This window comes from Brassica napus, chromosome A7 (assembly GCF_020379485.1).
Source record: "Brassica napus cultivar Da-Ae chromosome A7, Da-Ae, whole genome shotgun sequence".
Lineage (NCBI taxonomy): Eukaryota > Viridiplantae > Streptophyta > Magnoliopsida > Brassicales > Brassicaceae > Brassica > Brassica napus.
This window is the reverse complement of record NC_063440.1, coordinates 15,646,290-15,660,460: the sequence shown is the minus strand read 5'-3', so window position 1 is coordinate 15,660,460 and position 14,171 is coordinate 15,646,290. Positions and strand designations below refer to the sequence as shown.

Below are 14,171 nucleotides of genomic sequence, written 5' to 3'. Positions count from 1 at the left end.
TGATGCCTTTGTCTGTTGCAAAGAAGCTTGGATTCACTCAGTACAAGAAGTGTAGACTCTCTCTGGTGTTAGCTGATCGTTCAGTGAAGTATCCTGTGGGCATCTTAGAGGACCTCCCTGTGAAGATTGGAAGGTATGAGATACCTACAGATTTTGTGGTGCTTGAGATGGGTGAGGAGGCTCAAGATCCATTGATTCTAGGAAGGCCATTCTTAGCTACAGCAGGAGCTATTGTTAATGTGAAGGAGGGCACGATTGATCTCCATTTGGGTAAAGAGAACATCCTCCACTTTGACATCAAGAGGAAAATGAGGAAACCAACTGTGTTCGGGCAAGCCTTCTACATTGAAGAGATGGACACCCCTGCTGATGAGCACCTTGAAGAGTTACCACCTGAGGACGACGAGGAGGGAGCATCTCCCTCTACTCATTCCCTATAGAAGGTAACCCACCACACTCCCTTGTATATACCATTTCATTTTTGCATATTAGTCTTCTTTTCGGTATCTCTCTCTCTACTTGACGACACAGAGACTGTGTCACTCAAGTTTGGGGGAGGTACCAAGTATTTGATCATGTTTGCTTTGATGTTGTTTCATTGAGTCATGCATGGCATACCTATTTGCATAGATAAAAAAAAATCAATCATTTAGTTTGCATCATTTGCATTTTTAGGAGAGTCTAGAGCATATAGGTTGCATTCACTTGCATTGGGAGCAATGATTTGAATGCCTTGTAAAGAACACTACGTTGCACTTGACTAGCTTTTGCACCTCTCAAAAAGACTTGTATGTTTCGAGCCTTGAAAACTCTTCCTGAAACTTGTTGATTGCTGAAACTCAGTCTTTGAAGCCAACTACAACCTTATTAGAAATGAATGAACTTAATGCTTCTTGCTTAGGGTCCCTTGTGTACTGAGTCATGGCTATACACACTGGAGTTGTCACATCTTTTATGCCAATCTTTTTGACAAACTCTAGTGGTAGACCACTCCCAAAACCTTTCCTTCCTTTTAAGCTTTCATTGTTTGATGAGTGAGGCCTTCTTCGGAAAGTCTTACATGCGCATAATGTTGAGAGTATCGGGAACGACAATGCTTGATCTTCATTTTTGCTAGATTGGACACTCTTTTGTCTAGCTATAGGTGGGAGGGTGAGTGTTGTGATCATGATTTGGGAGAAATGAAAAATAAAAAGGATAGACTCTTTGTGCTTAAGTGAATCGATTTTCTGGGATAAGTAGAGAACCTCTAGCTCTAGTTTTGAAAAGTCTTGGCCCCCAACCTAAAAAAAAAAAAAAAAAAAAAATATATAAAAAAAAAAAGAGAAATCGAAAAAAAAAAAAAGAAAAAAAAAAAAAAAAAAAAAAAAAAAAAAGAAAAAGGGGGCTAGCAAAGTTGTTAGGAGCTAAGAAATGTTTTGAGGTTGTGAAAAATCCCTTGTAGATTTCAAAGAGAAGGAGTTAAAGTTCTTAGGATCTTTTGGTGAGAGATGTGAGTAGGGTTTGACATTGGGAAATGATTGTGTGATTTGTATGTTTGGGAAAAGGTAGAACAATGGAGATTGAGCATTGTATGCATGAGTTGGTCCCTTTCTTAGATATATTATGTGCAATGTCAAGGCTACTTGTTTTGAGAGTAAACCACCTTAAAGATCATATGTTTTGAACCTCTTGAATCACTTGAATAAAAGCCTTCCCTTACCCAACCAAATGACTTGGACCAACTGACCATTTGCAAGAATTCACCTGATGTTTTGTGCTTAATGAATGTGAGAGTTGGTTGATTTGAATGTGTGGATGCTTGATGATGAGTGTAAGAACAAAAAGAGTTAAGATAGGCCTAGAGAAGCTAGAGTGTAATAAGAGAGTGTGCTAGTTGTGTTTCTTTTGGCTATGTGCTCCCACCTTCAACCTCTCTCCCTATGAGTTCTAGAAAGTTCACTTGTGGACAAGTAAAAGAACAAGTTTGGGGGAGTTGATATCTTGCATATTTGCATTGTTTTATCCATTCATCCATTAGCATTTTCATCATATAGATTAGGATTTAGCCATGTCTAGGTTGCATTTTGCATTCATTGTCCTCATTAGGTGTTGGAGTGCCACATGGAGTTCTTGGGAACATTTGGATGCATTTGGAGCTTAAAGGACGTGAAACAGGTGATCATTGGACGAGCAGAGCATGGGAGCGAGGTTCCGCAGCGACGTCATGAGGTCGCTCCAAAGCACCTCTCAGAGCGACCTAGCTAGAGCGACCCCGTGCAGTCGCTCGCATCTCACACCCCTCTCGGAGCGACCTCCCAAAGCGACACCCCGAGGTCGCTCGCGTCTTTATGGAGAGACGACACGAAGCGAAGCCTGGAGCGACCTCTCAGAGCGACCTACCAAGGTCGCTCCCGATCCAGAGCGACCCGTTGGAGCGACACACCAAAGTCGCTCGCGACCTCTCGCCCGGAGACACCAAAAATCGGCCCTGGAGCGATTTCCCGGAGCGACACCTGCAAGTCGCTCCGCGTTATTTTGCTGCCGAAAATCATGATTTCTTAAGGACCTTTTTGCAATTTATTATGCACGTTTTGCACTTGGAAAAACCTATGTTTTAAACATCTTTTGTAGCCACCAGTGGCAGATTATCTTTTATCTTTGATCTATTGAGAAAGACACAAGAACTCTCTTGAGAAGTTCATCTCTTGGGTTTTGATTTGTTATGTTCTTGTGTTCTTGTTGATTTCTTATCTATTTCTCTACATGATTAATCTGAAATCCAATATGGGTTTAAGAGGAATCATGGAGATTAGTGAGTAATCACCTTTGGAATTCATGGGTTAGGGAGATTAAGGGTGATTAGGTTAGAGCTAGGATGTTTTAGTGTAGATCATTCATATTTCCTTGCTAGTAGAGTAATCATAATGCATCTTCTGAGTTGGCCACTCAGTTTTTGATCCTTAGGCATTTCTCACCCGAAAGGTGTTCGATGAAATGCCCGAGACAACTCTCCTAGGCTTTTAGTATACTTTGCCAAAGACATTTGTTGTTAAAGATGCTAAGATAGCTAATAGACTTGTTAGTAATGATTGCTTTCATATTATTCAACCAAAGACATTTGATGTTTGAGATATGTTAGCAAATGAGCATTCATCTAGACATAGAGCTTGCTTAGAATTGTGTCTAGGCTTAAGGTTGATAGTTTGATTGATCATTTGCCATCCTTAGTTCGATACTTGATCACCCAAGGTCTAATCCCTATACCCATGAGTTCTCTTTCCCTTTAGTCAAGAAAGTATCATTCTATTATTGCTTTCTAGTTTTAGTCATAGTTTAAAACCCATCTAAATCATTGGTTGCACTTAGATTAAGTGAGTACTTGCATTCTCAGTGCTTTGATATCCCTCAGAACTGGTTCGATAATCTTCTATACTACAACATTTGTCTTAGGAGCCTTGAAAACTCCTAACATCAATGATTCATAAATTTTAATAAATATTTATAAGATTTCTTTTGTGAGTAATCTTCTCAAAAGAGGAGCAAAAGATTACTCAAAGGTATTAGTTAAGCTAGTTTTTTCACATATAAGGTCTCTGACAGAGAATCATATAACAGACAAAGCAATCTGAGGTTTACAAGGAGATAGTTTCGGCTAGCAGATGAAGAAAATTTTGGAGTTTTTTTGGTAATGAAAGATTAAGGACTGGACTAAAATTCCGAATCCGAAAAACCCAACAGTTTCAAAACTGGATCAGATAATTACTGTGTCACAGTTCAATATTTTCTACTGGGTCATGCCTGGTTTAATTTCTTTTAACTATTGAAATTTAAAAGCAAGGTTAGTAAATATTAAACATGATTAAAATATAAATATATATCAAATACAAAACATTATACATATAAACTTATTTTTGTTCATATGGTTAGTTTATATATTTTTGATAGTTTTAATAATTTTTATAAAGTTTAATAACTTTGAGATCTAATCCGATTAGTTAACCGGTTCATGGCCGAACCAACTTTATCCCACCCGGCTGCTTGACCGGTTCATGGTCGAACCTGGTGCAACTACTGGGTCGGTTTGGTTTTAAAACACTGGAAAACCAAACTGGATCGGATCCGAAAACGTAATACTGAATCTAAACTGAAATTGGTTAGATATATTAACAGATTCAAATTTTGGTGTATCTAAATTTATATCACTTAAAACTGTTTATAGTTACATGATTTTGATTTTCGCTTATCAAAATATTTTTTACAAAATTTATAAATTATTTTTAAGATCAACTATATCAGATGACTTCTGTGGACATTGTCCAGAAGACTTAACAGAATCTCAGAAGATTCAGAAGACTTAGCGGCGCTATATTCGTAAAAATAAATTATGTTTTTTTTTGTTTGGTCACAAGGGGCTGATTATAATTTCACAAGGCTTTTGAGTTACTTTTGCATTTGATTCAAGTTTGGGTATACTTTTGCAATCAAAATCAAGTTTTGACTCATATTTGGTAAATCCCCTAATATCTAAAATATATAAAATATTTTGAAGTTTTCCAAAATACTTGAAAATAGATATAAATAGTCAAAAGTAAATGTCTAATATAGCTAAACGTGTGGAAGCACCGTAGCCTATTGGTTAAGGTTTAAAGGCTTCTACACCCAGGTCTCGGGTTCGAATCCCAGACTATGCAATTTATTGCAGATTACACGAAATCTAGGTTTCAAGTTCCGGAGAGCGCGGTTTATTAAACAATTATGCAGACTACAGAGAAAAGGCTTGCAAGGGATCTTCAACATGGTGCAAGTAAATCTGGTCAAATGTGGATCTTCATAGGACGGTTCAGGTGATGCAGTTAGGCGTATGTCTTCATAAGGCATGTAGTATTGTCAGTTGTCGAATCGTCTATGTAATCTTTCCTATATCATAATTGTAAGATCGTAATAAATCAGCGTTAAAAAGAAAAATATAGCTAAACGATGCTCAAAATACCACAAATACTTGAAATATCTATTGATTTCCTATCCAAATATTTAGGTATTTGGCATATATTATTCATATTTATATGTTGTATATTATTTTATTATTATATTTTGAGAAATTTAAAGCATATATGAATTTTAAATTTTAAGAAATCATTTAAACGGATGATCCGAACCCGCGAGGTTCCGAACCAAATCCGAACCAAAATTCATATATATTCGAATGAGGCTAAAATTTATAACGCCTAAAACTCGAAACCTGAATAGACCCAAAACCGAATGGATACCGAAAGTCCATCCCTAATAAAGATGTTAGAAAAGGTACTCATTGAGATTTGAAGAATGAACATAGAAAAAAACAACAAAAATAGTGTACACAATTAGCAAATCAAAGTTTTAATTTACAACATAAAACAAAACAAGAAAATGAAAATCAAAATTACACGGATTTACATAAAATTCCTGCGCAAAGCGTATGCAAACCACTGCAGGTAATATAGAAAATAAAAAGTAACAAATGTCAATAAGCACTGAATTTTAAAGTTATTGCTTCGAAGAGTCACTGTGATGATCAGGGAAAGATATCAACCGATAAGAAAGCAAAAAAAATAATAAGAACAGGCCCCTCAAAATCGGTAATGGTGTCCAGATATCATCAAAGATGCAACTTAATAAAAAAATTAGGATCAAACAAACTCTCAAATAAAAACCCTTCCCCACTGGCACTACACTTGAGCTTCACAATGGAAATAGAGAATTAACACTTGGCTAACAATTTTGATGAACGTCTTCATCTAAAGACTTCCTATAAAATGTAAAACCGTTTTTTTCTTCCGGAAAATGTAAAACTATTTCGTCAAAAACGAATTCCATCGCCTACCACATATATTTTTGTTGAAATTACGACGAATGAGGAGGATAATACATTGACCGTTTGAGAAGTGACTATCTGTTATATTTTCTAACCTTCTCAGATTGGATCGATTGAGAATATCTTAGATGGTGGAGATTGGAGAGGGTTTTTAAATCATACAAATATTTTCATTTATATAACAAGATACGCAAATATTATTAAGGTGCCCTTTGATAATTTATAACAAAGGTATTCTTTCACAATACACAAGAAAAAAATTACTTTTGGTAAACTTAAAAGAAAAGTGAGCTAATAATTATTCCCAATTATACTCTAACTTGGGCGTTTTTTGGCCATGTGTGAAGTAAATTCCATCTTCTCTAGCATCCCAAAAGTTTTTTGGCTGCAGCTTGTTAACTCAGTTATCTATAGCTTGGTTAATTTCTGGCTCTCGGCTTTCATTCTTCCAAAGGGATGCCTGAAGCAGATTGAACGCTTATGTAGGAGATATATCTGGTCCGGAAATAGCTTGAAGGAAGCCCACGCAAAGGTTGCTTGGGACTCTATTTGTCTCCCAAAGGAGGAAGGCGGTCTAGGGTTGAGAAACTTCTCTGTGTGGAACAAGGCCCTAATTCTGAGACTAGTATGGCTACTCTTCTCTAACAGTGGATCCTTATGGGTGGCGTGGAACAAAGAGCATCGGTTGAAGCGCACAAATTTCTGGATAATTGAAGCCAAGCAGAGTGACTCATGGATTTGGAGAGCTCTTCTGTCGCTACGTCCCCTAGCAAAGCAGCTCTTGGGCTGCTCGTTGGGAGATGGTAGATCTGCTAGCTACTGGTTCGATAACTGGTCTCATCATGGGCCGCTTATTGAGTTTATTGGTTTCGATGGTCCTATGAAGATGGGAATTAATATTAAAGCGACGGTCGCTGAAGGTTGTGGACAATCTGGTTGGCTGTTACCTTCTGCTCGGTGTCGCAACGAGCCCATCTCTCATCTCAGAGGGACTTTGTTGCTTCTCCAACCTCCTGTTGCGGTTTCAGGCTCTGATACATTTACTTGGGGAACAGAGGGAAATCGCTCATCTGTCTTCTCGACTAAAAAGACTTGGAACTTTCTAAGACCTTCTGCGCCTAAGGTTAACTGGAAGAAAGTGGTCTGGTTTAAATTCGCAGTCCCTAAGCATGCGTTTCAATTCTGGATTTGCAACCTGGATCGTCTCCCACTCAAGACCAGGATGGCTCTATGGAACCCAGCTATCGACCCATCTTGCTCTCTTTGCGGTCAATCGGCTGAGACTAGAGATCACCTGTTCCTTCAATGTTCTGTCTCTACTCAGGTCTGGTCTCAGCTGCTCCCGCGGCTTGGTCAGACGGGGTTCACGCTTAACAGTTGGCAAGACCTGATGCAATGGTTGCTCTCTCCACCTCACGGTCTCTCCCGCACCCTGAATCGCCTTGCCGTCCAAGCTCTCATCTCCATCCTTTGGAGGGAAAGGAACGGCCGCATTCACAATGGTACTACTCAACCCCCTTCTGTTTTGTTCAAGTCTCTAGACAGACAGATTCGGGACACTCTCCTTGCTCGACTTTCCCATGGGCGCTGCCAAGGACTTCTCTCCCTATGGTTCCAATATGAGTAATTCTCACTGCAAAGTCCCACCTTAGTTCCAATATGGTTTTTTCCTTTTTTTTGAGCCATTTGTAACTTCCTGCTAATCCTAGCTCTTGTAAACTCTACTAATGTTCCATTTTTTGGTATAAATTCACATTTTATCAAAAAAAAAAAAAAAAAAAAAAAAAAACGATGAGACCACCACCTTCATATCCCGTGAACCCTGCATGGAACTTGAAATTAGGCCCTTGCCATAGGTCACAGAAAAATTCTGTTTTAAAAACACTATCATGAAAACTGAATTCGTAGGTTTCTCCAGGCCGCAAAAAGTGGAAGCCTAGATTGTCGTTGTTTGATAAACAATTGATCTTCAAGATATTGTTACGACCAAGAGAGTTCTTGAAGTGTACAGAGTTTTTCTCATATGCATTACTCAACCCAACGCACAGTCCAATGACGAGCAGAAAACAAGAGAGACGATTCATTGTGTTGGCTGTTCGAAATGACCGTCTTCTATAATTATTTTAAAGTTTTTTTGTAGATAATTATATATGAGGCATGATGTCTTTATATACAATACCATCACTTAGATAGGCATTCCGTTTTTTGACTATTTTAAACATCTTTGTTTTGACTAATACTATGAATCCGTTTAAAGTTTTTGCTATTTTCCGTGTCCTTATCGCTTTAACAGTTTTGCATCTAATTAAAGCCTAATACGTTTGATAAAAAAAATTACAACGTTCAGAGTTAACATTAGTGATATGCATCAATAGCGGTAATTGTGTATAATATGTTAGTTACTGTCTCAATTAAACACATTGAATCTCATTATAGCGTCGGTTGGTACGTAAAACATCTACCACCGAATGGTAAACTCATAAAAAATGGCAAGTTCCTTGCTGTCCTACTCAGTTCTTCTCAAAGATTTCATCTCAAACTTCAATAAGTTTCAAGACGTTTGACAAGCATGTCCGGTCTGGAATATAATTTCATTGGTTTTCTTCAACTTATCCCAAGCTGATATAGCAGACTCACAACACCGAACGAGTTTGAACTTATTATGATTAACAGCATTGTAGATGGCGCCCCACCACTGAGTCGCTCTCTTTTGCTGGTCGCTCCCTACTGATCAAAACTGCCATTATGGGAACAATTAACTTTTGGACTTCGACTTTTCTCCTGCCAAGGGGATGTATCAAAAAGATCGAATCGTTATGCTTGTGTTTCCTCTGGTCAGGCACAACAGATAGGTGTGCTAACGTCAAGATTTCCTGGAAGACTGTGTCCCTACCCAAAGATGAGGGAGGCATTGGCCTCAGAAACTTTAAACTATGGAATATCACCTTATTACTGCGACTTGCGTGGCTTTTATTTTCAGGTAGCAGCTCTCTATGGGTGGCTTGGCATCGTCATCACAATTGCCCTACCTCCTACAGCTTCTGGACCCAAACGGAATCACCTCTCATGTCCTGGAATTGGCGTTGCATACTTCGGCTCAAAGATCTAATATCAAGATTTCTTACTGCTGAAGTTCACAGCGGCCTCAACACGAGTTTCTGGTATGATAGATGGACCCCCCTTGGCCCTCTAATCAACGTCTTTGGTAGGAATGGCACCCACAACCTGAGGATTCATATTGACTCGTCGGTGGCTGATGCATATGACGTGCAAGGCTGGAGGTTGCCACATCCAAGATCAGACATGGAAGTCGCTCTACACGCCTTCCTTACAAGCTTTCCTATGCCTTCTCTGGATAGAGGACCTGACACTTTTAGCTGGTCAACAAATGGACAATCAAGCCCAGTTTTCTCTTCTTCAAAGACTTAGGAGTCCTAAGACCTCGAGCCCCTATCCAGGCCATAGCAAAGCATATCTGGTTTACTGGTGCCACCCCTAAGCATGCTTTTCATATATGGGTTACAAATCTTAACAGATTGCCTACAAGAAGTCGACTTGCCTCTTGGGGTATGCAGATTCATACGACCTGTTGTATATGTTCTACCCAACAGGAAACTAGGGACCATCTGATGCTCTCTTGCTCCTATGCCGGGGTCTTATGGTCTGAAATAAAACGGAGAATCAGAGACCCGATCCCAGCTCTATCCAACTGGCAAGACCTCATGTTGTGGGCTTCTTCTTCTACGGCCACGACTCCATCAGTCCTGCGTATGATGGTGATTCAGGCCCTTGCATACACCATATGGCAGCAGAGAAACACTATGCTTCATAATCAGATCCTGCTCCCTCCTCTGGTGGCTTTCAAGGGAATTAATAGGCATATCATTAATTCCATCAATGTAGCAAGGAAGCGCTGAAAGTTCAGCTCCCTTATGGCTATGTGGCTCATATGACCCATTAAACTGCTCCTGTAATCTCTCCATCAGCTCGTTCATGGAGTTAATTGTATTGCAAAGTCTGATTGTTACCATGTGTTTTTGCTTCTTTTTTGCCAGGGTAACTCTTGTATAGGTTTAATCGCTTTTGAATCAATCGTTTTAAATGGTAACGGTTAACTTAAAACCACAGTTATCTCGGCTATACGATTGGTTTGCATTATCTCGTAAAACCGACGTCGTACCAAGGATGATTTCTCAAAGAATTTGTAAAAAAACACTTAAGTCAAAAAGGCCCGAAAAGACCTAAAACGGAGCAAAAGCCCACTTGCTATTTTGGACGAGAATGAGTCCAAGTTACTATGACGGTGTATCGAATATTCGGGAAAGAAGATAAATGTAAAGTCTTGTAGGATAATCATGAAGATAGAGAAAAATTAAGTATTTCCGCGAAAAGATAAACTCAAATCAGGGGCAGTAAAGGAAAGACGACCAACCTTGAAGGTATATATAAGGGGAGCCAAGGCGAGGAACGTAATGATGATTCCTTAGACTCTAAGAACTTTCTGCACTTAGGAATTTAGACATTATAATCGATATGCTCAGTTCCTATGTCATGCACTCAATTACTAGACGAACTCACACATGCAGTTCATAAGGTTCAGTCCAAAAATCAACAAAAAAATTTTTCATATCGTTTCGTTTGTTGTTATCGAGCTGCGACTCAACTAGATTTAAGGTTTTTGGTGGCTAGAACTAGGGAAATCGATGACATCTTTTGCGGAAGCTTTTATAATCTTTTGTAACAATCGCAATGCTCTTACGCAAATTCTTCAGAGAAAATTGATCTTTTTGGTCGACAAAACTCTTCTTTTATGGTCGCAGGATGGTCCGAATGAGACAATAAACACCTTACCATCCTTTCTGATGAGGTCACATATTCAACCATGTCAGTTAAAGTCACATATTCCATGCGATGCGAATGCAGCTTGCTTCGTCTCAATGTATTAAATACGAATCAGACTGTATTGTTCCTACTTGATGACAGAGTCAACATACTTTTCCCAAAGCATGGGCGTGAGCTCGTCACGTAGATCGCATTATTGTCTTTTATCATATAATGAACCGGGCTACCTTTATCTTTGGGTTTTTGAATTTGTTGGGCTCTTTATAGAATCGGATCGGGCATTGATGAGAGTGTGAAGTCCACCTCCAACAAAAACTCTTGAACTATAACTAATGATGTCCTTGTATTATTAGTGATAACTTTTCTAAGTAATGTATTGTGGAAAATTACATGTTTGATTCAAATCATTTTCGTATTAATAATTAAATATTGATTGAGAACTAACTAACCGAATCGATGTACATGCCAAACTGAATCTTACACAATTGAACATAAGGTTCAAACCATTAAAAGTAGGTCAGGCTTCTGATTCTTTTTTTTCCAATTGGAAGGAGACAAAAGCATCGACTCAAGTGGACACCAGTAACCATACACATTCACTCATTCCCTCACAAGAAACGATAAGATAATGGAATTTTCTGCCACGTGGCCTTATCATAGTGGTCTGTATTGATAAGGGTGTCAACACCTTTCCTTAATCCTGTGGCAGGCAACGACGTTATCATGAATCTTGGACCCATTTATTACTAGGGCTTTTTGTCTCTTGCCGTTCTCACTATATAAAGATGACCAAAGCAATAGACAAGCAAGTAAAAGAAAGGAGAAAAAGAAGAAGAAGAAGAAGAGAAGAACTAGTACGTAATGGCTTCCTCTATGCTCTCCTCTGCCACCGTGGTTAGCTCACCGGCTCAAGCGGCCATGGTTGCTCCATTCACAGGCTTGAAGTCATCCGCTGCATTCCCAGTCACTCGCAAGACCAACACTGACATTACTTCCATTGCAAGCAATGGAGGAAGAGTTAACTGCATGAAGGTAAATATCACTCGAATTCATTGTAGGCCGTTTTTCTTTGTGATATGAAACTGGTACATTCCAACATGAATCCAATTAAACAATAGCTATGTAACGTAGCTTGAGTTGGTAAGATGTGTGTAATCAGTATATATATAATGTAACTAATATTTATTAATTGGAAATGCCATTTATAGGTGTGGCCACCAGTCGGAAAGAAGAAGTTTGAGACTCTCTCTTACCTTCCTGATCTTACTGACGTCGAATTGGCTAAGGAAGTTGACTATCTTCTTCGCAACAAGTGGATTCCTTGTGTTGAATTCGAATTGGAAGTAATACAAATAAAAGCTTTCAATATCCTTTATTACAAAAGATAAATTCTAATTTTGAATTATATTTTCATGTGTATATATAGCATGGATTTGTATACCGTGAACACGGAAACACACCCGGATACTATGACGGACGTTACTGGACAATGTGGAAACTTCCTTTGTTCGGATGCACTGACTCTGCTCAAGTGTTGAAGGAAGTGCAAGAGTGCAAGACGGAATACCCTAACGCTTTCATTAGAATCATCGGATTCGACAACAACCGTCAAGTCCAGTGCATCAGTTTCATCGCCTACAAGCCACCAAGCTTCACCGGCGCTTAATTTAGTTGTCTAAAACATTCATATAATAATCTTCACTCATTTCGTTTCCAATTATCTGTCCTTTTTGCTTTTTGAATTTTTGTTTCTGAGAATTCTCTATGGGATTGTCAAATGTCTGATTTATGAATATGTAACTTCTATATCACTTCTTCTTCTTAGTTAATTTCCAATGTTAAATTTTGTCCAAATTTTAAAACTAAAATATATCTTGAAGTTCTCCAAATTCAATAATAAAAATAACAAATGACATAAATTTTATAATACATGACCAAATACATAAAAAATTAACATATTTGAGTGAAAAAATATATATCTTTTGAATATCTCCAGTATTTTAAGCATTTTAAATTATCATTGCAGCTTTTATGGGTTATTCTCTAAAACCTACAAAGTATTTGTAGCAGTAAATGTATTTTGAATTACAATTATAGTTTTTATGGCTTATATCGAAAAATAATTTGAATAGATAATTAAATAAATACAAACATAAACTATGTATAAATATAACACATAAAATCATACATAAGATTCTAGTTATTATTAAAAACACTTGTAAAACAAAAAATATATCCGTCATTTCAAAAAACGGGTCAGAATCTAGTACTATTATAAACGAATAAATAAATAACACAAGACTTTAACATACTTTTGAAAAGTTGTTGTAAAAAAAAAACATACTTTTGAAAAATAAAGCCTAACTGCTGACCAAGAAATAAAATAGAATAGTGCATTTTTTACTATTCCTATTTTTTATCATTTATAAGAAATATTTTTTCTTTTTCATTCATTTTATTCTAAAAGAATACAAAACAAATTTGTTACTCATGAAAATTGATAAGGAATAATCTTTATTTTCATTCCTATAATTTTATTTCTCTGTATTTTTTTCTTATTCATTCATAATGTTTCTATAATGATCACCAATTAGACCATTAATTGAATAACACTAGATTTCATACAAATTTATAATCTAATAACACCCCAGGATAATGAGTACCACTGCAGCGAGTCAATTCGACTACATTATAATATCTTTATTCCTGGATCGATGTGTCCACGTTCCTGAATGACGTCTCTCCTTGGCTTGTGCTCTAGTCAGAGTGCAGCGCTCCTCCATATAGCTTTGCGGTCTTGTTACCCTTTGTGCTCTAGTTTGCTGGTGCTGCTGGTTTCTTTCGTCTCGTTTCTTTTTCAGTTATACACCATCTCAGCAGCTGTGGGCTTTGGTTAAGCTCTTTGGTTAGTGTGCTTCAGTTCTTTTTAGGTGGAGCGTTTTAGTTTCTGCGGGTTGTACTTTTGTTTGTAGTTCGTTGTTAGAATTAGATGTTTTGCTTATTTGGTTCCATTGGATGGGATTGTGTCTCTCTCTTGTGGGATTAGTCTCCATATAACTCTCGAGCGTATTACTTTCGTATTTGGATACAACCCGAACCGGATCGAAATCCAAACGAGGATCTCCAAAATTAGTTAAATATGCTAATATATATATATAGGTAATTTAGATATTTTAAATATTTTTGTAGTTTATTTTATTTGTTGTTTTGAATACTTTTTAGTTATTTTACGTAGCTTAATAATGTTTTAATTAGATGTTTAAATAATTTATATATTTTGAATATTTTTTTGTTGAATTTTTAAAATATATTTTGGGTGATTTCAGACATTAGTTATAATATGATCCGAACCGAATCCGGAATGAACAGATGCGAATCCGGCCTCAAAATTAGTAAAACTAATCCGGGCTAAAAATTAGTAAAACTCGAATGAGATTTACGAGCATAGTACCAAGAATCCAAAACAACTAAATCAAATCCGACATATTCCAAACCC

The 14,171-nt window shown here is 37.5% G+C and overlaps 2 protein-coding genes across 2 annotated transcripts; one reads left to right on the top strand and one right to left on the bottom strand.

Annotated features, from left to right (window-relative positions):
• Window positions 1–6,131: 6,131 nt before the first annotated feature.
• LOC111208301 (S-protein homolog 9-like) lies at window positions 6,132–8,836 on the bottom strand. The gene is made up of 2 exons (XM_048736903.1): window positions 7,624–8,836; window positions 6,132–6,224 (listed from the first exon to the last, which is right to left on the bottom strand). The coding sequence occupies exons 1-2, from the start codon at window positions 7,915–7,917 to the stop codon at window positions 6,132–6,134; spliced, it is 387 nt and encodes a 128-aa protein (XP_048592860.1). The 5' UTR covers window positions 7,918–8,836.
• Window positions 8,837–11,408: 2,572 nt separating this feature from the next.
• Window positions 11,409–12,486, top strand: LOC111203371 (ribulose bisphosphate carboxylase small subunit, chloroplastic 2-like). Its single transcript, XM_022697142.2, has 3 exons — window positions 11,409–11,707; window positions 11,884–12,018; window positions 12,102–12,486. Exons 1-3 carry the CDS (start codon window positions 11,537–11,539, stop codon window positions 12,339–12,341), a joined length of 546 nt encoding a protein of 181 aa, XP_022552863.1. The 5' UTR covers window positions 11,409–11,536; the 3' UTR covers window positions 12,342–12,486.
• Window positions 12,487–14,171: the final 1,685 nt, after the last annotated feature.